At 39.8% G+C, this 23,493-nt stretch overlaps 1 protein-coding gene across 3 annotated transcripts in view; it reads left to right on the forward strand.

The window, feature by feature from the left end:
• The window catches only part of LOC136878809 (cell division cycle and apoptosis regulator protein 1), a 351,110-nt gene that overhangs the window by 14,915 nt on the left and 312,702 nt on the right, over window positions 1-23,493 (forward strand). For all 3 annotated transcript variants that reach the window (XM_067152300.2, XM_067152302.2, XM_067152301.2), the window contains exon 2: window positions 6,238-6,320. In XM_067152300.2, the coding sequence (XP_067008401.2) occupies window positions 6,260-6,320 (61 nt within the window). In that variant the 5' untranslated portion in view covers window positions 6,238-6,259. The remainder of the gene's footprint in view (window positions 1-6,237; window positions 6,321-23,493) is intronic.

Consider the following 23,493-nt stretch of genomic DNA (forward strand, 5'->3'; position numbering starts at 1 on the left):
TAAACAACTGTATACGTGTTGGGGCTTTGAGGAAAACTTTCTTGACTGAAGAAACCACGCTGTTGACGTCACTGAAGTTGCTTCTAATCTCCTTCGCAAGGCGGTGCAGGCCGTGGGCCAAGCACGTAACGTGTAGCATGCTCGGGTAGAAGGACTGTAGAACCTGCCCTGCCTTCAACATGTAGGCAGCACTGACTGTCACTAACAAAAGGAACTTACTATCTTGATTCTCTGCTGGCCACAATATGTGTAAAGCATCCCTCACAGCGCAGGCTGTTGTGCTGTTTTTAGTTTGTTCTATTTCTTTACAAAGAATTAGATGAGCGTTACCTGGTTCATTTTGATCCAGCTTACCTATTACCACATTCACAATGAAGCGACCGCAACTGTCAGATGTTTCATCGACAGAACACCAAATATAGTGATCGCCTATATCTTCTCTCATTTCATCTAATGTCTTCTTGTAAACAGGATGCAAATAATTCTTCCTTAAAGTGGATTCATTAGGTATACTGCGGCCACTGATGTCTCCTAAGAATGTTTTCATGGTCAGGTTACTTAGCACATTCCATGGGACGTTTGCAGACACCAACTCCTGACAAAGGCGAAAATTAAAGTTATCTTCAGGCTTGCCAACTGTGGAAGAAATAAACGTTTGCTTACTGTTGTTGCTGGAGTTATTTCTCCTCGCTACGCTAGCCATGTGAGCAGCTGCAGATTTATGCTGCTCAAGATGGGATTTCTGCTCACATTTAACCTGAAATGAAGAATCCAAATCCTAAGTACTCTTCAGTAAGTGAGCTAGGGTATTGCGATGCAGGTTTTAGATCAGTTACGGGAAACTTACTTCTTTGGAGCATGCCTGACAGAAGACTACTCGACCATCCGTAGTGAAGTGTCCATTTGTAGCAATCCATTTTCTCAATAAGTGCGATTTAGACATTGTTTCGCTATACAGCAATTACGGTTAGAAAAATACTACAGGAACCAGATACCCCGCACTCTGCCAGCTGTACTCTCTGTGGACGACTGGAGGCGAAACTGTTTACGTTCCTCCTGACCTTCTATCAGATGCATCAAGGAGCCACCTGATGTCACATATGTAGTGAGAAGCATGGGATGTGCTGCATTTAATGGTAGTAACATGAACTACCTCCGTCCTATTGCTTGTAATTGCGGTGGAAATAATTTTACAATGCAGGGAAAATAACATTCCTTATTTGAAGGAGGTAAAACAGCTATTTAGGTTATTTTAGGTGTCAACCCCTCATTTAAGTTTTTTTAGGTGCAGTGAAATTCACATATTCTGTTCCAGGAAGTGTGAAACAAACAAATATATCAAAATTTGTGAATTAAATAGCGAGGAAAAAAAATAGGTTAAAATCTTAAAATCCGGACCTTAGTTATCACTGTGGTAGATACTCTCTGCTATGACTTCCTTTTTCAATTCCTTGTAGATATTTATGATAGCCTTCTGAAGAGAGTTTTGTTGAAGAGATTACGTTGCTTCCCTTTTTGGAGGAGTTCTTGCAGATTTTCCTTGTTTTTTGACATTGTAATTAATTCTACATAAGAATTGCAAAGGTGCGTTGTTAATCAGCAAAACTGCCTTGTTGCGAAGGCCACACTTCGTCAAATATATTTTTACTGATGGCAAAAAATACTGGAAAAACTATTGTTTGAAAATGTCACTAAGTATCCAAGCACCTTTTAGTGAGCTGTAAATGACAGGCAATGAATCTCGTTTCACATTTTTCAATTCACGTTTTTTTTTTTTTTTTTAGACTTCCCTATTATAAGGAGAGGAAGTTTGTGCTTTCCTGATGCATTACTGCAAGCCATTATGGTGAGGCAGTCCCTTTTTTAATACCCTTTCGCTGAATCTTCTACTTTTGAGGCTAGCATTTTACTTAGCAACATCTGGGAAAATAAACCGGATTCATCGGCATTGTAAACTTGATCTGCCGTCAATTCTTAATTTTTAATAAAGTCTTCAAACTCTTTTCTAAATTTTTCTGCCGTTTCAACATTACCTGACAAGCTTTCCCCAGTGATTGTAAGTTAACGCACTCCATGCCATTTTTTCCATCTGTCCAACCATCGCTGGCTAGCTGTAAAGCTTGGATCTCCATGGGGCAACTGTTTGTTCAAATCAATGCTTTCTTCTGGATGATGGGTCCAGAAATCGGCAAACCACGTTCTCTTTCAGCACAAAACCAGGCAAGCAATGCTTCATCCAGAGTTTCTAGTTTAGCAGTTTTTGCTTTACACCGATTATGTAAACTGTCCTTAGAAATCATCTTGAAATAAAAGTCCTCAGTGCGTTTTCTGTTCTTTTTCCAATCAGATTCGGTCGATGTTCCTACTCCAAACTCAGCAGCAATGTTCTGTAACAATTCTGTTATCAATTCTTGTCAATGCTTCCATCCTTTTTTCCATAGTCACAACAATGTTTTTACACTTTGTTGCCATTGCGGACAACAAGCTAACAAAACAGCCCAACGATACTGTACCTTGACCGTGACGCTAGGAAAACTCGCGAAACTACCGAGATTGCAGTGCAACTGAGGAACGTTGTTTCTTGGTCAGTGTCAAGTGCGAGTTGTGGGTGGGGAAAGGAGAAGGTTGAATCACCAGTCTGCAGTGTAGTAACAGCAGGTGGGGTGAGTGCAATGAACTTGCCCGCTGGCAAGAGAATTTGAGTAGATAGATAGATAGATAGATAAATGTCTTTATTGGCGTAGTTAAGGCCATTAGGCCTTCTCTATGGCAGTTCATTCTCAGCCAGGAACTCGAAGAGAGTACATCAAGGAGAGACCAGCACCGAGCTAGCACCCTGCAAACGGCCAGCTCGCCATCAGTTCCCAACAAGCGCCTACCACGGTACAAACTAATACTGTGCCAAGCCGCCAGGAGCTCTCCACCATACTGCTAACAGCTGCGAGCCCCGACTCGCCCCAGCCACTTAGCCGCGCAGAGCTACAGCCGACGGAGTTTTCAGCGCGGTCCGACCAAATTGATATACCCATATGGGTCTTTCTGCGGTCGCCGCCAGTCAGCCAGCCACACCAGACCTGAGCAGACCGGCCTGCCTTGTGCGGGCACACTAAGGAAGCCTAGGAAAAAAGCAATTTGTCTCGTGCACAGTGTTGTTGCCTGTTCGTGACTTGTCTTGGCACGATCCGACAAAACTACACCTGGCACGACTAGCACCCACTGTGTGCACCACGTAATGCGACTGGTCGTCCACGGAGTTTGACCATTCCAGTGCTTCTCATCCCAACCAAGCAACCCACCTGTCACTCACCAGCCAAGTATTACCCAAGGAATATGGACAACCTCGGTGGACCGTGTAGCTGGGGCCCATATTCCGATTTTTCCCAACCCATGAATATCACCTTCAACCAAGATCAACGGCATGACAAAACCAACTACTTTGTTCTCGCCAGCCCCTCGTCTAAGAAGAATTTCCCAATCTACAGAAAATTTCTTGCCACCACATCCCAACCCTATACCCACCTCATACATAGTACCCTTGAAAAAGGTGACTTTGTCTTCCTATTCACCAACCATCCATCAGTCTGCCAACCAAGAAATCAAGACAGTACTACCCAATATCGAAGCCAGATTTCAATTCCGAGAAAACCAACCACCAGCTGAAGAAACTTCAGAGGAAGAGGGCGAAGAAGAGGAAGAGCAGCACGACTTCGAGCATCCCTTCCACTATACCAGACACAACACTTCCTTCCCTACATCTGAAAAGTGCAATATCCTATTATTACCCTTAACAAACCCAGGACCCATCCCACTTACCCGCCAATCAATTATTGCAGCTATACTAACCATCATCAGCCGGCACATCACAGTCATCTAGGAAACGCACAGCTGTCACCTCCTCATCACTCCCATCAAAAACCGATCAATTCCTCACATCTTCAGTACACTCCAAAAGGCAGGTATCCCTGCTCCAACTCAAATCAACCTCAAATCTGATAATACTAACAATGACCTTTCCCCTCCTCCCACCGATACTACTGAAACCGCCGACTCATGCACCCAAACCTTCCCCCCTCGACCCTCTCCACTCCCCCTACCACCCCAATCCACCAAGACCACACAGACAGACGGGACCGAGGCTGAACTATCCCCGGAAACAGCCTCTAATCCACCCACATGCACAGACACTCATCACAATCCCCCCTCACCCTTCAACCTACCACCGAGCCCGGGAGTGGGATCCCATCAGTCCCACCAATGAGCACGGATACACTACACAAATACACTCAGACTAAGAGCAGGCATCGAAAACCTGCTCACAAGTCCAGCAGTACACCAACACGTAACACCGCTACAGGAACTCGAACTTGCAACCCCCCCGCCCGCCCCACACTCGTAATACAGTGTTTTAACTGTCTAAAACTACATCACTCAGCTGCTACGTGCTCTTGAGTCTACCCGATGTAACAGATGTGGTGGTCCTCACCGTCACAGTGCTTGCACGGTGCCACGAGACCAGACGAGGTGTGCCAACTGTCAAGGCAGTCATGCCGCCTCATTCCCTGGATGCCCCTTCATCAAAAAGGCAGTTAAAGCACATTACAGGCACGCACAACACCTATTCACACACTATAAACCTCCCCCACTCTTAAATCTTCCTGTATTGCGGCCAGTGCCCAGTATTCGGGAGATAGTAGGTTCGAACCCCACTATCGGCAGCCCTGAAAATGGTTTTCCGTGGTTTCCCATTTTCACACCAGGCAAATGCTGGGGCTGTACCTTAATTAAGGCCACGGCCAATTCCTTCCCACTCCTAGCCCTATCCTGTCCCATCGTCGCCATAAGACCTATCGGAGTCGGTGCGACGTAAAGCAACTGGCAAAAAAAAAAAAAAAAATCTTCCTGTCCCTCCACCCTCGAACCCAGGACCCTCCACCCCAGACCTCACTACCCAGCCCAACCAGGATATTTCAACCCTACTCAACATCCTCCTACTAAAACTACTTTCGACCCAGAGCCAGACTCCACACCCCATGCCCACCAGACAGTTAATCATCAACTAACCCCTCCCCCACCCACCAAGAATCCCCGCCAAGACAAATTAAGTTCTCACTACCTCAAAGCACTGGAACTCGTGTACAGCCGAGATGGTGTGCCACCAACTGCAAACAGTAGATGCTGATTGTTTTTCCAAATTTAACACCTACAGACACTGATTTTTTTTCACTGAACACCCGCAAACACTTGCTCTTTTAATATGCTAAAAGAGCAAGTCACGAACTTAACATACGATGCAGCGTTGCAAATTTCCGAACGCAACACCAAGCTAGGCAAACCTTGAACTCAAACAGGGCGAGCCACATCATATACAAAATATCTGTACAAGTCATGTCACCGAATGTACTTTTTCTTCTGGACACATTATGCATTTATATAAAACACATCACACACATACAGACACCAACACACATCCACGCAACGTAACACACGCCTACAGACAAACAGAAACAGCACACATACACAGTTAAGCATGCACCACAGTTAAGCAACATTATGCGTGGTCACCCACTGGATGGATGACCAGCATGTAACAAATCACACAACAGACCACAATCACTACGGACCAACAGAAGAGCTCCGATGCGAGCACCGGTATCGGTACTTCACTAACCACCTATTCTAGGTGGACCATACGGACAACCAGGGTTTATTGTCTGTAAAACAAGTCTTCATTTACTACGCTAAACAGCATAATTTCTTTTTCAATACTGGTCCGGGTTAACAAGGTTTTACTGTAGAGGATTTCAGAGGCATTTAATAAATTCACAGAGGTTTGCAGACTGAATGCTGATGGTCATAACAGTCTATAATTAAGAGAGAGTGTGTCTGTGTATGTGTTTTTGTCAAAATTTTGCCCCTGACGAATTTGTATCATACACAGTGGACAAATTACTATCACAATAAATTACTTTTTCATCTAATTAAATATTATTTTGTTGTATTCTAGAGTGCATATTTGTTCATTATTACCCTTCTGACATTTACATTGCAGTACATCAGTTTAACTTGCAATGTAATGAATATCATCATTATCATCATTCTCCAGCACCAGTTTCTTGGGCGTGGTGAATGTAATGAATAATACATATAAAATCTCATACAACTACAGTAACCATGGACACTTACAGTGTGCTTTTGGGAAACTAATCACTTATTATTACCTTATTCTTTCATTTACAGGGCGGGTTGATAAGCAAGAAAGATGTCTCAATTTGGAGCTGCAGCAGCGGCTGCCAAGAATCCACCTTGGGTTCGTACGACTGGTGAGTTGAATTATTAGTGTTCATTCTTTTAGCCTTATATTCTAGGTATTAATTGGAATTGTAGAAAACTCATATTCATATAGGTTGGGTTTTAGGTTGTTTTCCTCTTTTATATACTTCTATTTTTATAATTTTATTTAGAATTATAATTAATGTAATGTACTGGCTTATCAGATGATAGATAGTGGTAATTTCATTTTGTCATTTTATCAGCTGCTGAAGTTTGCCAATCAGATTGTTTCTTGGACGAATTCAAATGGCTTTGCGAGGTGGTGTTGCTAAATCTGCATGAGATTTAAGGCCAGCTTGAGAAGTGTGGCGAGAAATCAGCATCAAACACACCATGGGTTTCAGCCGGTGTCACTGTACTGTACCTGCTATGGCGCGATTGTGTTGGTTTGGAGATCTGCCTTTATCTTTTCCTGGGCAAAATTTTATTTCTTTGATTGGTGCCCTCAAGCCTGTCTCAAGCCACTTGCAGCTTTAGCAACATCGCCTCACAAAGCCTACGAAGCAATCTGTTTGGCTAACTCTAGCAGCTGTTAAAATGACAATGGCGTGAGATATCAGATTATCTTTTGCAAATTATTTTATCAGTATGACCACTCCTCTAACACTCATATACCTGGTTCACATTATTTCCTACCATCCTGTGTATTTGTTACAAAGTTTGTAAATTCAGTAGGAGTGTATTAGCATTCAGCTACAAATGGATTCCACATTCTTCACTAATTCGTTTAACATCTCAGAGTAAAATATTACTCACAATGTTTTTATTATTTCTTTCAATTGATAAAATAGAATGCAATGTTGCTAACGTAGATGAATGCATTTGACACTGTCATCGATGCCGTTGGCAGTTAATTGGTTCTTTTTGAAACCATTCTTTTTTCTGTGTTGTCTAAATATGTGGACCTTTACAGTTATGGTGGAATTGAGGCATCTCTGTGGTTAGCTCCTTTAATGACCTTGACAAATGGGTCTCTGCTCTGTACCTAGATCAGTTTCACTGCTTGACAAGTGGCACGTCTGCCAAAAATTGTGCGTAGAAACAAATACTCCTCTGTTGGATAGATATTGACTTGGCTTGTTGATTTGTTTTAATTCAGTGCTGTGGAGATTGTTATACAGGTTAATATTTTTCTAATTATAATATTAGAGGCTACTTGAATTGATATTTGCCAAAATAATGTCATGTCAGATTGCTAGGAGATCAGAAGAATAGCAGTATAGTTGACATTTCTTAATTCTGAATAATAATAAGTCATTTTTATTATCTATAGTAGATTAGTACATATTTAGGTAAGTTGTGGAAATTACAACAGGGATGTTGTTCAATACATTTACTTTCTGATGTTCGGAAAGTCTTGATCTTGAGATCAGGCATCATTGTTCAGTTAGGATTTGAAATTCCTTAAGTGCTGTAGTTCATTAACAATTTCTAGACCTTTTTTATACTCGATCTAGAGAACCTGGGTAACTTAAGGTTGTCCGCAAATTGTAACATACCACTTTAAGTCTGAGACTATAGTGCTGATAGCTCCCTCTCTGAATTAGTGTTAAAGTGTCAACCTCTGGATTCCAAGATCATGGGTTTAAACTTGGCAGTGGTAAGTAGAATTCTTGAAGGGTGGAGAAAGTCTGTTCGACATTCCATGTCGTACGATTTGGCATGTGATGTAATCTCTGGTGTCTCATTGGGTGTTTACCTAATAACATTACAGTAGAACCTCGATAATTCAAAGTCGGTTAATTCAAAATCTCGCCTAATTCGAAGCAGCTCTCGTTCCGGGAAACATGATGTACGGTTTTGCATGTTATTTAAATCGTTTGATTCGAAATACGGATGATTCGTAATTCGAAGAACAATGTCTGTCCCGTTACCGAAATTCAGACTTTTAATTCGAAACTGCCTTTACATTTTGAAAAAAAAAAAAAAAAAAGTATTTTACAGAGTAATTTAAATTCAAAATTTCTCCGTGTCATGAACGCGTCTTCCAGAACGTGAAGGGGTAACTTCGCACTTTCCCCTACTTCGGCGTTTATACAGTGTGCTTCATATCTGCTATGTTCGAGCGGAATCGTAATGATTTTGTATTCGGCGTTTTTAGGAACGCCACAATTCACAATATCACGTAGCAGGCAGTGTGCGGAGAGGTAGAATCCGTGAACACTGGCGATGCGGACAGTTGGCGAAAAAGCGTGGCTTATAGCCTATAATCAATTCACACGCACCAAACAATATTGTCAATGCCGATAAAACTGCATTGTTTGTTCCATTTTTTAAAATGCTGAGGCCAAACGGACTTATGGTTTTAAAGGAGAGAATTGCCAGCTGGGAAATGTACTGTGTTGCTATGCAGTGCACACCGCACACGGAAGCGAGAGACTTCAAAGCATTTGCACAGGCGAGCCAGCATAATTTTTCCTCGTCTTTGAATCGCGTTTTTCTTCCTTTCTTTATGTGACGTTATGTTTGCCATTGTTTTATGTATAATGTAAATGCATCTTCTTGGATAAATTTCTGAAATAGTGTTCTCCATGGCATTTGAAAAGTTTAAACTGAGATCAAGGTGATTGCATGCATTAATGGGTCTTAGAAGTGCCATGGCGGGAAATCGTACAAGTATTGTCACTGTACTATTGTAATGAGGACGGAAGCGAGAGACTTTCTCCCCTCGTCATAGGAAAGTTCGATAAGCTGCGATGTTTTAAGGGTATCGGGTACATTCCGTGCAAGCACAAGGCATCTAAAATGCGTACAGTACAGTAATCCAATAAATAAAGCACTTGCACAGGGGAGTCAGAATAGATTTCTCCTCATCTTTGAAGCATGTTTTCTTTTGTTTGATTTCATTGCGTGAGATTATGTTTGCTGGCGAGTTATCCAAGTGCATTATTTGAATACTGTAAATGCACCTTGTTGGATACATTTGAAAATAGTCCTTTTCTCCATGACATTTGAGAGCTTTAAACTGTGAATCAAGGTTAATTGCATGCAGTAACAGGTCTTAGAATATATTGTGAGGCTGCAAGGGTTGGCATTTCCAAAGTACATGTCGGCGGTTAATTCGAAATCACATAATTCAAAGTCCAATTTTTGCGTCCCAATGACTTCGAATTAACGAGGTTTTACTGTAATTAAAATTCAGCCATAGATTGTCCGAAAAGATCTTACTTTGTCATCTGGAGAATAAAACGAATGTCGAAATTGACCCACAGGCAGCCTAGAGCCGGTAAATTAAATTGCTGGCACATGGAAGCTGAGGCCGTTGATCATTACTATTAGAATAAATTAATAAAAGTAATTGTACTTATCTATCAAACTGAAGTGTTTCCTGCTAAGTTGTTTGTATGAAATATATATTTTGAAATAATTAACTTTTCAGTCACAGTCTCTGCTACATTGTTAAAAAGAGGTGTGACAAATTTCTCTGGAAGAATGCTGGCAAGTCGCTTCTGTCTGAATTTGCCACAAATTGGGCGCTGTAGAAGTGGGCATCTATTTAACACAGGAACATTGTGAGAACAGGTGATTTCCAACACATTTATGATTAAAAGATATGGCACTGCCTTTTCTACAAAAGTGGTAAATTTCACCTGGGAGGGCATATAGAGGATGTGGTCAGAAAGGCCTTTAGATCACTGCGCATAGTATTGTGGATGTTAAAAGATGCAAGCAGGGGCATAAAAAAGGTTGTAAGACATCTACTGGAGAATCTTTCAGGGGTGTAGGATCCTTATCAAGATTAATTGAGAAAATATTTTGAGTAGGGTACAGATGAAAGCAGCAAGGTATGGTATGTGATTGAGGACCACAGGACAGCTACTAGTGTCGGTAGCATGCTAAGGAAACTTTGGTAGGAAAGTTTATTAGAAAGGAGGTCGAGAGCAAGACTGGGGGTTATGTACATGACATATACCAGGAGAAGTGCTTGGGGAGGATATTGGAAAGAGATAAAATAAAAGGCTGTAGGAGTTTATAGAGGTAGGTTTCATCATGAGTTTAAAATAGCATCAAGACATTGGTACAATAATTGGACGAAATATTCATTTGTGGGAAGGGACCATCTAGTAGAACAAATAAGGTACAGCAACTGATTTTTCATGTAAGAAGAGTCATTAAGTACAACCAACTGAGAGAGTCAATTTTCATGAGAAAACAACCTTCGAGCTATTTGTGAATATGAAAATGCCTCTACCCATTCATTTATATACTGTAGACAATAAAGAACAATCCAGAGAAGAATGACTGGTTATATAGAAGTAGAAAAATAAGGATAACAAGAAAGTGCATCTAGAAAATGAATTAGATATAAGGAAATGAAACGAAATGGCGTATAGCTTATAGTGCCGGGAGTGTCCGAGTACAAGTTCGGCTCGCTAGGTGTAGGTCTTCTGAATTGCTGCTCGTGGGCGACCTGCGCATCATGATGAGGATGAAATGATGATGAAGACGACACATACACCCAGCCCCCGTGCCAGCAGAATTAGCCATTTATGGTTAAAATTCCCCACCCTGCCGGGAATCGAACCCGGATCCCCTGTGACCAAAGGCCAGCACGCTAACCATTTAGCCATGGAGCCGGACAGATGTAAGGAAAAGAGCATAGAAACCTCTCAAACAATCTAGAAACACTCCATCTTAGACTTAAGTTGTTCAGAAAACATTACATTCTGTAACTTTTATTATACAACTAATATGGAATATGATGAAGAGGATTTCTTTCCTTCAAATGTGTTTTGAAAAAATTTGCACTCTTCTAGATACATAAAAAGCTTCTCCCTTCTCAGACTAATCTCGCATAGAAGACTCTTGAGATGACACAACTCTCAAGTTGAACGGATGAGCATGGTTTGTAACCAAATTCATGTTTGTCGTCCTAGGGCATATCCATTCAACAATATCTAAATTATTGTTTTCCATCCGTGTTCACAACTCCTTGAAAATATGTGCATGTGGTATGTTTATGTTTTTTAAACAGATTTTTAGCAATATAGTTATTCACCAAAAATGACTGGACAACTGAATGAATTTGAGCTGATAATTACATTACGTTACTTCTTAAAACAACAAAGAACCAAGTGAGTGGTTGCGTGGCTTGGGTCCTGTAGCCATCAGGTTGCATTTGGGACACAGTGGGTTCATACCCCCACTGTCGACAGTCCTGAAGATGGTTTTCCATAGTTTTCCATTTTCACACCAGGCAGATGCTGGGGCTGTACCTTAATTAAGGCTATGGCCGATTCCTTCCCACACTTAGCCCTTTCCTATCTCATTGTCGCAATAAGATCTATCTGTGTCAGTGCGATGTCAAACAAAATAAATAAAAAAATAACAAAGTACAAAGACCACAACCACGAAGTCCACCAACTGGATTAATGAACAGCCAACTGGATCTAAGCTATGCTTTACATACCAGCCAAGATAATATTGCCTGTGAAGACAATTATAAAGCTGAAATTGGAAAGTTTCTCCCTAATTGTCTACATGTCCTGATCTGTGAGTTACATGAACACTACAAACTGGTTGGGTAGCAAGTCCCTTGACATTACCTAATATACCGTCGCATACTTCTTTGCCATGTGAAATGGCAAGGAAATGCCATACTTCTGATACATTGAAATGTTTATGATGGAAACAAAATTCTGTTTTTATGCTCCAGTAGAGATCCATCAGCAAAATAATAAATATGATTAGGAGTTCTCTTGAAATTAGATGACAAAAATTGTATTAAAGGGAGTTGGAACAGATACACACTGATATAATCATGCCAAAGGCGTTCTGATACTATAACAAAGGAGATATGACCTTTTGCAAGAGTTTCCAAATTTTGTAAAATGCTATGAAGAGGTGGATCGTGTTGTAAAATGCTTTGAAGGGGTGGATCGTGGCTTGTGTAATTGTTCCAATGAAAACTCTGCATCTCATCTTGAAGAACAAACACGCTTAATTTTCTGCAAAATCTCGTATTACAATATTCATTGTCAGTAAGAATATTTTTTTAGTTCTGCTAAAGAGTGAGATTGTTGGGCTGCTAGAAAGAATGTGGCAGGAGGTGATTCATTTTTCCTTAAAGATTTCCAAAGAATTCTTATACAGGTGTGACAAATGTTTTAACCCGGGAGTTGTGGTGCAGGGTATTTTGTGACCTGGCGCAAATTTATTTTGTTACATTGTGCTTATTTTTAAACTTACAGACCTTGGCTGCCACATACATCTCTCCACATTCCTTGCCTTTTGTCTGAGGTCACTGGCATTGTAGTGAAGGGTCTTCATTGTTAGAAAGAGGGATTATTGTCAAGCGTTGTAATAAAGTGGCTCAGGCAAACCAAGAGACAATCTCAGAAAGATCTAATCAACTCAATAGAAGAAAACTACCACAAAACCATTTCCAGAGACTTTTACTAAATATTTGGAAGACAAGTACAAAAATTTGCCCCTCCCACATTAATGCTGAAAAGTGAGGTTGGAAAAACGACACATAATGACAAGGAAAATGCCGAAATAATGGCACAACCATTCATTAAACTTTTGAATTGTGAAGAACCCCAGGAACTTTTAGCAATTAATACAGACATGCCCATCAAAACCCTGCCTGAACTCATAAACCCCCCAACAATCCAAGAGGTAGAAACAGCACTCAAAGAGTTGAAAAATTATAAGGCATGCGGAGAAGACCAAGTTTTCGCAGAAATGTGGAAATATGCCAGTCATACAGTTCGAACATCCTTACAAGATTTTCTCCAGAGTCCTATACAGGAGGATCAGAGAGCAACTACAGGAAGAATTAGGTAAATACCAAGGAGGATTCAGACCTTGGAGAAGCTGTGCAGAACAAATCATCACTTTAAAATTAGCCATAGCATATTACAAGAAGCAAAACAAACCTCTTGCAATAACTTTCGTGGACTTTAAAAAAGCTTACGACTGTATCCATAGACCTTCAATGTTGGAAATTTTGGGCTCCATCCAAAATTAATCAAATTGATAGAACTCACCTTAACCAACACTAAATCAAAAGTCAAGTTCAGAGGGGAATTCTCTGAGCCATTCATCATAAAAACAGGCTTTAGACAAGGAGATTGCTTGTCACCACTGCTGTTCAACTGTGCCTTGGAATATATAATGAGGGAATGGTTTACGAGTAACCCAAAGAACATCCGGATTGGAAGACCCAAAGACAACATAAGTTTAAATTGCCTGGGATTTGCTGATGACCTTGCTCTCTTGTCCAACAATATTCAGGAAACCAGACAACAAGTTATATCAGTACAGGAAATAGCACAGAAAATTGGTCTTGGAATATCTTTTGAAAAGACAGTAATCATGTTTACTGACCCACCACTCATAAACAAAATTGCCATAGGAAACCAAGAAATCAAAATTGTAGATAAATTTAAATATCTGGGAGAAATCATAACAAATAACCTCAATGAAAAACCAGCATGGCATAACAGAATAAATAAACTGACCAGAGCACAATATGTCACCAATAATACCTACAACAAATAGGGCCTGTCAATAGCAGCAAAATTGAAACATTACAAAACAGTCATTCAACCAGAAATGACATACGCAAGCGAAACCATCTTCAAAGCAACTAACACTGCACAAATAAACAAAATACTAAAGATAGAGAGAAGAATCATTAGAACGTGCATCAACAAATCATACCAAAAAGATGGACACTGGAGAGTAGCTTCTAATGAAACAGTCAAGGAAATAGAATCAGTAATGAGCACAATCAGGAAGAAACGCATTTCATTTTTTGGACATCTAATCAGGACACCAGAGAACAGGATCATCAGGAGAATAGTAGAAAAATCATGGAATAGTAAGTGCAACATTAAGTGGATTACAGAAATCAAGGAAGATATAGATGAACTACAAATTGCAGTGGAAGACCTAAGAAACAAAACTGACAAAATCAAGAAACTCACAGACAAGCAAACCAGACTGCAAATCAGAATCAACGAACAGACAATAGGAAGGGTGATTTCTGATGAAGAAAGAAGGATAAGATCAGAGAGAATGAAGAAGTACTGGGCTAACAGGAAACTGAAAAATTCTTTGTATAAAGTTGGCTAGAGTGGTCCAATGAAGGCCATAAAATGTAAATTTAAAAAAAAAGTGACTCGTTAGACCCCGCGCCACCAGTCCCATTCGTCGGAAGTACAACAGGAGCAATATCCAGTGTACCTAGTGAGTTATTTGTGTAATCATGTTAGGAATTCATTCAGTCAATTCCTTGTCGCTAAAAATGAGTTATTAAGAGTATGAGGCAAGGGTGTCGTCTCTTTTACAGTCTGTAGAAGAGGAAGAAGTTTTAGTGAGTGTGAGGATGAATTAGAAGTAGTAGACACTAACAGTGATACAGGACAGAACGCTAATGAAGAAGTAGTGAATATTAGTGATGATAATTTATTACATTTCTCAACGGTTTTTGATCATAACAGGAAAGGATGGTGTTACAAAATGAAAAAAATTTCTCCTCTTAAAAGCTCACGTACTCGAACCCACAACATTGCACTCAGTTACCAGGAGTGATACTCTCAACAAAAAGTGCATCATCGCCTGAAGAAACTTAAGGCATTTTTTTCGCGAATGGTAATATGTTGCAACTCATTGTAAACTGTACGAACCTGAAAACTGAAAGAGTCAGGGGAAATTATATTCACAAATGGATTATCATGAAAAGGATAATTTCCAGTAGCATAATTATTTTGGAAGGACCCCTCCCAACCATCCAGGGATATACTGCACAAATAGCATTATGTATTTAGCAGAATCTGAGGTTGTCACCTGAATGAAGATAAGGTGTTCAATAAAGATTATTCTTGTGCATGACAAGTTTTTATTTTTATAACATTCATATGCTGTGAAGCTAACCGGTATTTGATATATATATTTATTTTTGATAACACACAATTACCCGCGACTTCAAGCCCTGTTCATGGGTTGTGGAAGATAAAGATGGTATCCTCATTGGAGAGAAACAACTGACCATTGAAAGGTGGAAAAGATACTGTGAAAATCTATATGCAGATATGACCACCAGGAATGTTTGCAAAAAGTACAACCCTAATCAATCTAACTCTGAACCAGAGCCTTCAGTATTGAGGAGTGAAGTAGAAGTTGCAATTAAACACCTGAAGTATCATAAGGCACCAGGAAGTGATGGCATCACTGGGGAAATGATTAAGGAAATGGGAGAAGTAGGGGTACATTTAATGCACTTCATCTGTAACAGGATATGGGACAGTGGTGTATGGCTACAAGACTGGCTCATTTCCATCTTCATTCCACTTCACAAAAAAGGATCAACAAGGAACTGCGGGAATTATCAAACCATCTCACTAATATCACATGCAAGTAAAATATTATTGCATATCATAAATGAACGTTTGAAACCTTGCATTAGATATCAGCTCCCATCAGAACAGGCTGGCTTTGCCAAGGGAAGAGGAACAAGAGAACAGATGTCAGTTGGTTGAAAAGGCACATGTATTCAACATTCCTTTGTTTCTGTGCTTCATTGACTACCAAAAGGCCTTCGATTGTGTTTTGTGGCCTAAGTTGTGGTGTATTCTAGAGGAAATGGAAATTCCATCTCATCTCATTTCACTTATAAAAGGCTTATACGATAACAATTTGGCCAAAGTCAGAGTTGATGGTGATCTATCATCAAGTTTCAAAGTCTCCAAAGGTGTGAGACAAGGATGCATGTTATCACCTCAATTGTTTAACATCTATGGTGAATATATCATGAGGCATGCCCTCGACAGTTGGAAAGGAGGATTTTCGATTGGTGGGAAGAGAATTAATAACCTCCGTTTTGCAGACGACACCACACTTGCAGCCAGCAGGGTACAGGAGATTGTCGAGATAATGGATCATGTACAACAAGAAAGTCACAAACTTGGCATGGAAATTAATTTGAACAAGACAAAACTAATAATTGTCAACAAAGGTGCAGAGATTCAGCTGCCAATGCACCTTAACAATCTCCAAAGAGTCTGTCAGTTTCCTTATCTTGGTTCAATAATCGAGGATAAAAGTAGCTGCGAAAAAGAACTCAAACGTCGCATCATTCTAGGACGTACAGCTATGGCAAAATTAAAGATGATCTGGCAAGATAGAGCTAAATGACCCCAGCTTGGCGGGTTCGATCCTGGCTGAGTCCGATGGTATGTGAAGGTGCTCATATAAGTCTGCCTCGTGTCGGTACATTTACTGGAACGTAAAAAAACTCATGTGGGACAAAATTCTGGCAACTCGGCGTCTCTGATAACCATAAAAGTAGATAGTGGGTTGTAACAACAAATATTATTATTTAAGTGCTGTTCTGTCTGTACATGCCCATATTGTGTAAGTTATCTCGTCAATTCCATTTACAGTAGAACCTCGATAATTCAAAATCGGTTACTTCAAAATGCTGCCTATTTCAAAGAATCTCTCGTTCCCGGAAACACGAGGTATGGTTTTGCATGTTATTTAAATTGTTTAATTTGAAATACGGATAATTCGTAATTCGAAGAGCAATGTTTGTCCCAGTATTGAAATTCAGACTTTTAATTCTAAATTTTCCTTACTTTTGTTAAAAATAATATTTTACGGCGCAATTTGATTGAAAAATTCTCTGTGTCACGATAGAACGCGTCTTCCAGAAAATGCAGGCGTATCTTTCCAAACTTTCACTTTGACTTTGGTGTACCTACAGCGTACTTCAGAGTTGTCAAGTTCTAGTGAAATCATAGTTCTTTTGTATTCTTGTAGTTACTCGTTTTACTTGAAAGTTTTGGTGTGCAGTTATAAACTTCGAAGTTGTTATACTTTATTAATACTGTGTTTTAGTTTATTGTTACGGTATTTTAGTTTAGGGCACACGTGTTCCTTTTTTGTGTTGCGAGATGGCTAAGCGTCAGTATTCTTCAAAGACATTCAGCGAGAAAGTGAAAATTATAAGGGAGGTCGACAAAGGACAAAAAACAAAAACTGAAGTAGCTAAAGACTTTGGAATTCCTCTGTCCACGCTTGCAATGTTTTTAAAAAATCATGTGAGCATAGAAGCTCAGGAAATGCAGGGTGTAAATACAGCAAAGTGAATGCGCATTCGAGGAGCTAAACACTCTGATTTGGAAGTACAATTGATCGAGTGGTTTCGGCATGTTCAGGTGAACAATATCCCTGTTGATGACGAGATTATTAAGGGGAAGGGGAATGAACTGGCGCTAAATATGGGGCTTGAGTTTCAGTGTTCAAACGGGGGGATTCAGCGTTTTAAGGAATGGCACAATATTACGTGGCAGGCAGTGTGCGGAGAAGCAGAATCAGTGAACACTAGCGATGCAGACAGTTGGCGAAAAAGCGTGGCTCACAAAATCAATTTGTATGCACTGAACAATGTCTTCAATGCTGATGAGACTGCATTGTTTTTTAATGCCGATCCCAAACGGACTTATGGTTTTAAGGGAGAGAAGTGCCATGGCAGGAAATCTTACAAGGATAGAGTCACAGTCCTTCTGTGTTGCAGTGCGGATGGGAGCGAGAGACTTCCTCCCCTCGTCATAGGCAAGTTCGAGAAGCCACAATGTTTTAAGGGCATCAGGCACTACCCGTACAAATACAAGTCATTTAAAAATTCCTAGATGACAGGCAAAATTTTTGAGGAGCAGCTTGGTATGTTTTGAGCACAGAATGACATGCCAGGACAGAAAAATACTTCTGTTGTTGGATCAGTGCACTGCACACAAATATAATTGAATTTTAAAACATGTGCGTCTTCTTTTTCTGCTGGCCAAAACTACGAGCTACTGTACCTGCAGCCCCTAGATCAAGGTATAATTTCATCTGTGAAACATGTGTACAGAAAGCTACTGGTGCGTTACTTTCTCTCTGAAGTTGCTAGAAATATTCCAGCGGGAGAAATACTCAAGTAGAACGTGATTGATGCAATGCAGAGTGTGACAGTTGCCTGAGGCGCTATTCTTTCATTGGCAATCAAGAACTGCTTCATCAAGTGTAGTTTTGGTTCGTTAAATGAACTAGAAGAAGGGCAAGAAGAAGACGACGACAGTGAAGTAGAAGAATGAGAAGAAGACAATGAAGGCAAATCGGAGGAGTTACAGCAAAAGTCTGATGTTGGTATGACTTCCTCCGGATACATCGCCATAGACCATGTGGAGGCTACTTCAGAAGAGCGGGATCCTGCCATGATGATCAGCTGTGGTCACGTGGCTGCAGCTGATATTGAACACCACGAAGATACAGCGCAGGTGGCAACTATTCCATAAAAAAATTATGTACTTGCCGCTGTAGCCGCGTTAGATTGTGTGAAAAGTGCAAGTGATGCTGACAATGCTACAATTAAGGCTATGGCCCATATGGCGCAGTTCGTAGCTAGTGTTCATAAAAAAAAATGAAGCAACCTCTCGTACATTCTTTCTTTAAAAGGCAATAAGCCTAATGTGTGAAAAAAAAAAAAAGAGAGCCCTACTGGACCATTAAACATTTGTGAACTATTCAGGTACTGTACAAAGTTATTAATTATTCTTGATATTTGTGTTAAATATATGTCTTGGTTTTTAAAGTTTGTTTTGTTGGTGTCATGTATTTCTAGTTTGCACAGTCTTGTTGGCTCCCCTGTGCATGTGCTTTATACTGCACTTAAATCAAGTTGGTTATAACCTGTTTGCTTAAATTGCATCGCGAATATACAGTAGATTACCATACCCTTTGTCTTTCAACCTTGTTTTATTTTTCCCAGGTGTGAGGTTACGTTTGACGGTGTATGGTGTTATCCAAGAACATTATTTCAATAAATGCACCTTGTTGGATACATTTAGGAAATTTTTTTCACCACAGCATTTGAGAAGTTTAACTGTGAATCAAGGTGATTGCATGCTATAAGGATCTTAGAATATTTTGTGGTGCAGCAGGGGTTGGCATTTCTGAATTTCGAGTTAGCGGCGGTGAATTCGAAATGAATTAATTCGAAGTCTGATTTTTGCATCCCAACGACTTTGAATTAACGAGGTTTTACTGTATATCAAATACTAGGTGAATCTATATATATAAAATTGAATGTTGGTATATTTGAGATTAATAGACTTAAAAACTACTGGACCAATTTTGCCGAAAATTTCACAATTTGTTCTTATTACTTCTGTGAGGGTTTATGAAGTGGTTTGAACAAAATCAAATAGGTACTTTTATTATTATTAGTAAGTTTATTAAATTGCAAAGCCGCACTAAAATTGGATCGACTTGATGGACAGATTGTCACTAGGCAACAACAGCTTACGCAATATCATGATAGTCCAGTAATAAGTGCTGTATGTAGGAGGATGGAAACACCGCCATGTTTTAATAACACTGTTAGTTGCTTTACGTCCCACGATCTACTTTTATGGTTTTCGGAGACGCCGAGGTGCTGGAATTCAGTCCCACAGGAGTTTTTTTTTTAGTGCCAGTAAATTGACCAACACGAGGCTGACGTATTTGAGCACCTTCAAATACCACCGGACTGAACCAGGATCGAACCTGCCAAGTAGGGGTCAGAAGGCCAGCGCCTCAACCGTCTGAGCCACTCAGCCCGGCACCATATTTTATAAAGTACCTTTCTTGATAGGAGGCTCATTGTTATGCCTGTTATTTGGAAATAGCAATCCAACGTGCCCTGATCGAGAGGTACTTTCATGTCATAGGACCAACAGTTTGAAGAATGTATCTGCGTATTAGATGTGTAAAATATTTAAGAAATTGTGAAAAATATAGAATATCAACAGTGGAAAGACACAAGTTATCAGCCACTCCTAATGAAGAGCAACTGGGGGTTCTCAACGAGCAGAGGTGAGTCTATGTAATTTATCTACAGGTTGTATATAAATGTCATTGTATGTGGATATGTATGTATTACATCTCAGAAACCACTGGAGCGATTTCAACAAAACTTGGGAGACTTGTTACTTAGTATTAGGAGACAAACCTTGTGGGGAAGTCCAAGTTCAGCCCCCTTTGGTGTGGGGGGCAAGGGGGAGAGTGAGATATAAAAATAATTGAAAATAATGTCAAATCCATAGTTTTCAGGGTCACTGAGATGAATAATGACACTCCAAACTTTTTAAGTCCTATTTCAGCCCCCTTTGGGGTTGGGGCAAGGGAGTGAGATATAATCATAATAATATTAGAAAATAGAGTTGAATCCATAGTTTTTGGGGTCGCTGAGATGAATAATGTCACTCCGGAATTGTTAAAGTCCAAGATCATCACCCTTTGCGGTGGGGTGCTAGGAGGTTTAATGAGATGTAAGAGTAATCGGAAATAGTGACGAATCCATCGTTTTCGGGGTTGCTGAGATGAATAGTGACACGCCGATTTAAAAAAAAAAAAGTCTAAGTTCAGCCCCCTTTGACATAGGATTATGAAAAAGTTAAAAATGAAATGACCAAAATGACTGAGATTTTGGATGTATGTATGTATTCTCCAGAATCTCTGGTACATATATTTCTTACTACTGTATTTGTGAAAAATGCTGTTGGGGAAAGACACAGCTAGACACCCCAGGAGAGGGGGTTAAATATACATATAAATAAAAATGACCAATATTAGTCTGGAACCATAGTTTTCAGGACTACTGGAGCGATATATACCAAACTTGGTACACATATGACTAACTGCATGGGGATAAGGCACATCTAGCACCCTTAGTAGGGGAGTTGTGAGTTATAAAATTTGGAAATAGTGTCGAATCCACAGCTTTCGGTATCGCTGAGATAAATAGTGCTACCCTGGAATTTTTTAAAGTTCATGTTCCCCTTGGCATAGGGGATGAGAAAGGGTAAAAGAATGAAATGACCAAAATGGTCGAGATAATGGATGTGTATTTTCCAGAATTGCTGCCAACCATATTTGGTGCAAATATTACTTACTTTGTGTGAAAAATACGGTGGGGATGAGAAACCCCTAGAAACTTTAGGGGCAGTGGTGAAATGCAAATATAAACAAAAACGAACAATACATTAATAGTGTCGAATCCATAGTTTTCAGGACTATTGAGGCGATTTGAACCAAAGTTTGTACACTTAATGTTATTAACATATCAGGTGACTAACCACGTGGGAACAAGACTCCCTAGTACCCTTAGGGGTGGGGGTGAGGGGTTTGGAATATAAAAATAATCGAAAATAGTGTCAAATCCGTAGTTTTCGTTGTTGCTGACAAGCATAATGACATTCCGGACGTCGTTGAAGTCCATCTTCAGCCTCCATTGGCGTGGAGATGAGAACGGGTGGGAAAGAAATAGTGCAAAATGACCAAAATTACGGATGTATGAGTGTTTCTTCCAACATAGCCCTCATACAAAATTGGTACACATATGACTTACTATCTGAAACAAATACTGTTGAGTAAAACACCCCTAGCACTCCTGGTGGAGGTGGTGAAATATAAATATAAAAGAAAATGACTGATATTATTGTCGAATACCATCTTTTACGAGGTTGAAGTGTGATGCTCTGGATGGTTAAGTTGTACTTATGGGTGTATGTGGGTATGGTCCAGAATAGCTCTCAACAAAACATGGTACACATATGACTTACCATCTGGGAAAAGAATACTATTGAGATGAAACATACCAACCCCCGCCCTGAGAGTGAGGAATGGGAGGGGATGGCATTTAAAATAATGGAAAATAACCAATATTACAGTAATGTTGAATCCATTTTTCATGTGTCGCTGAGACGAATTGTGACGCTCTGAATACCGTTTAAGTCCACGTTCAGCCTCCCTTCAGACGGGAGGCTGAATGGGGTTTAATAGTAAATAGTCTAAAATGACCGAGATTAGCGTTTATTTCTCTGCTTTTGGGTGACAAGGCTGATTGGTGACAGTCTCAAAGACAGTTGAAATCATAGAGTTAGTAAATGATACACTAGAGGTAGCATTGGCGCCACCGTCTACGAGAGAATCACTGTAGCGAGTGGAGCAGGTTGAAATCGCAGCTGTTTGGCAAAAAGCTCACTCTGATGTACTCATCAATGTAAATAGGGGACTTTTAAAACTGTGTGGATATAGATAAGGTTTAAAATTCTTACATGTAAACATTCTCAGATACTACAGTACACTTGCGATGCTTCTCTCCAGTAGAAAAGAAAGCCCAAAAAGCATAAATACCGGAGAAATGCGTGATAAAAGAGGACGGTGTTCAGGTGCAGTTACGTAACACAAAATCAATTTACTGTTCATTTAGAATGGGGTACGTATATTTAGCTATTTTTATGTAAATGATCAGGTCTTTGGTATAATTCTGCCCAACGACCAAAAATGTCCTCTCTTGAACAAAGCGGATGAGCAAGTTTTTAGGCCTAAAAATGTTTTAAAGTTAAAAATGTTGGCAAGATTTTTGGGTAAAGTAGGCAAAATATTACCATCGCCAGTTTAGAGCTAGCTTTCTGAGCACAAGTTGGCAGGTTTGAGCTTGGCTCAGTCCGGTAATACTTGAAAGTGCTCTTATTTTACTTGAATCACAATGTCCTCACTCATGGTTCGCCCAGGTCTGGTATTCGGAATTGTTAATTTACCTCATTCCTTTAATAATAATGGTTTGGTTTTTGCATTAAATGGTTTGAAGCTCCGAATTCTTTTTCAGTCTGTCAAATTTCGGTATTCCAACTGTTTGGCAGAACTGTCAATGTTTGAATCTTTACACTTCTTGTGAAACTAATTTGGAATTTATCTTTCAGTTGCTTTATAATTTCAGATTGAGCACGTGTTCCTAAATTAGCTTCTGTTTCCTGATTGGGTGAGACATAGTATCTTTTAGTTTTAGTATCTTGGTAACTTTTTCAAATATTTTCTTGGGATATTGCTTTTCTTGCAGTTTTTTTTAAACTGGTAGCTCACCAAGAGATACAAGACTGTAGTTTAATGCATGTAATGTTACATCTGGGGCTATTAATGTGCCAAAGTCATCTCCTGAAGTCTGTGAACTGTGCATCTCTGCGAGTAGTTCTTTGCTCTCTACATCTTTGGGGAATTGGAACCAACACATCTGTTATTGGCCCTTGAATTTGTAATAGATTTTCCTACACTTACCACATACTTTTTGTCCTATATTTATAACCACTAATCTCTAATCCATCCACACTTGCACTCTCCATAGATATTTTT

The sequence above is a fragment of the Anabrus simplex genome, chromosome 8, assembly GCF_040414725.1.
Source record: "Anabrus simplex isolate iqAnaSimp1 chromosome 8, ASM4041472v1, whole genome shotgun sequence".
NCBI classification, from domain to species: Eukaryota; Metazoa; Arthropoda; class Insecta; order Orthoptera; family Tettigoniidae; genus Anabrus; species Anabrus simplex.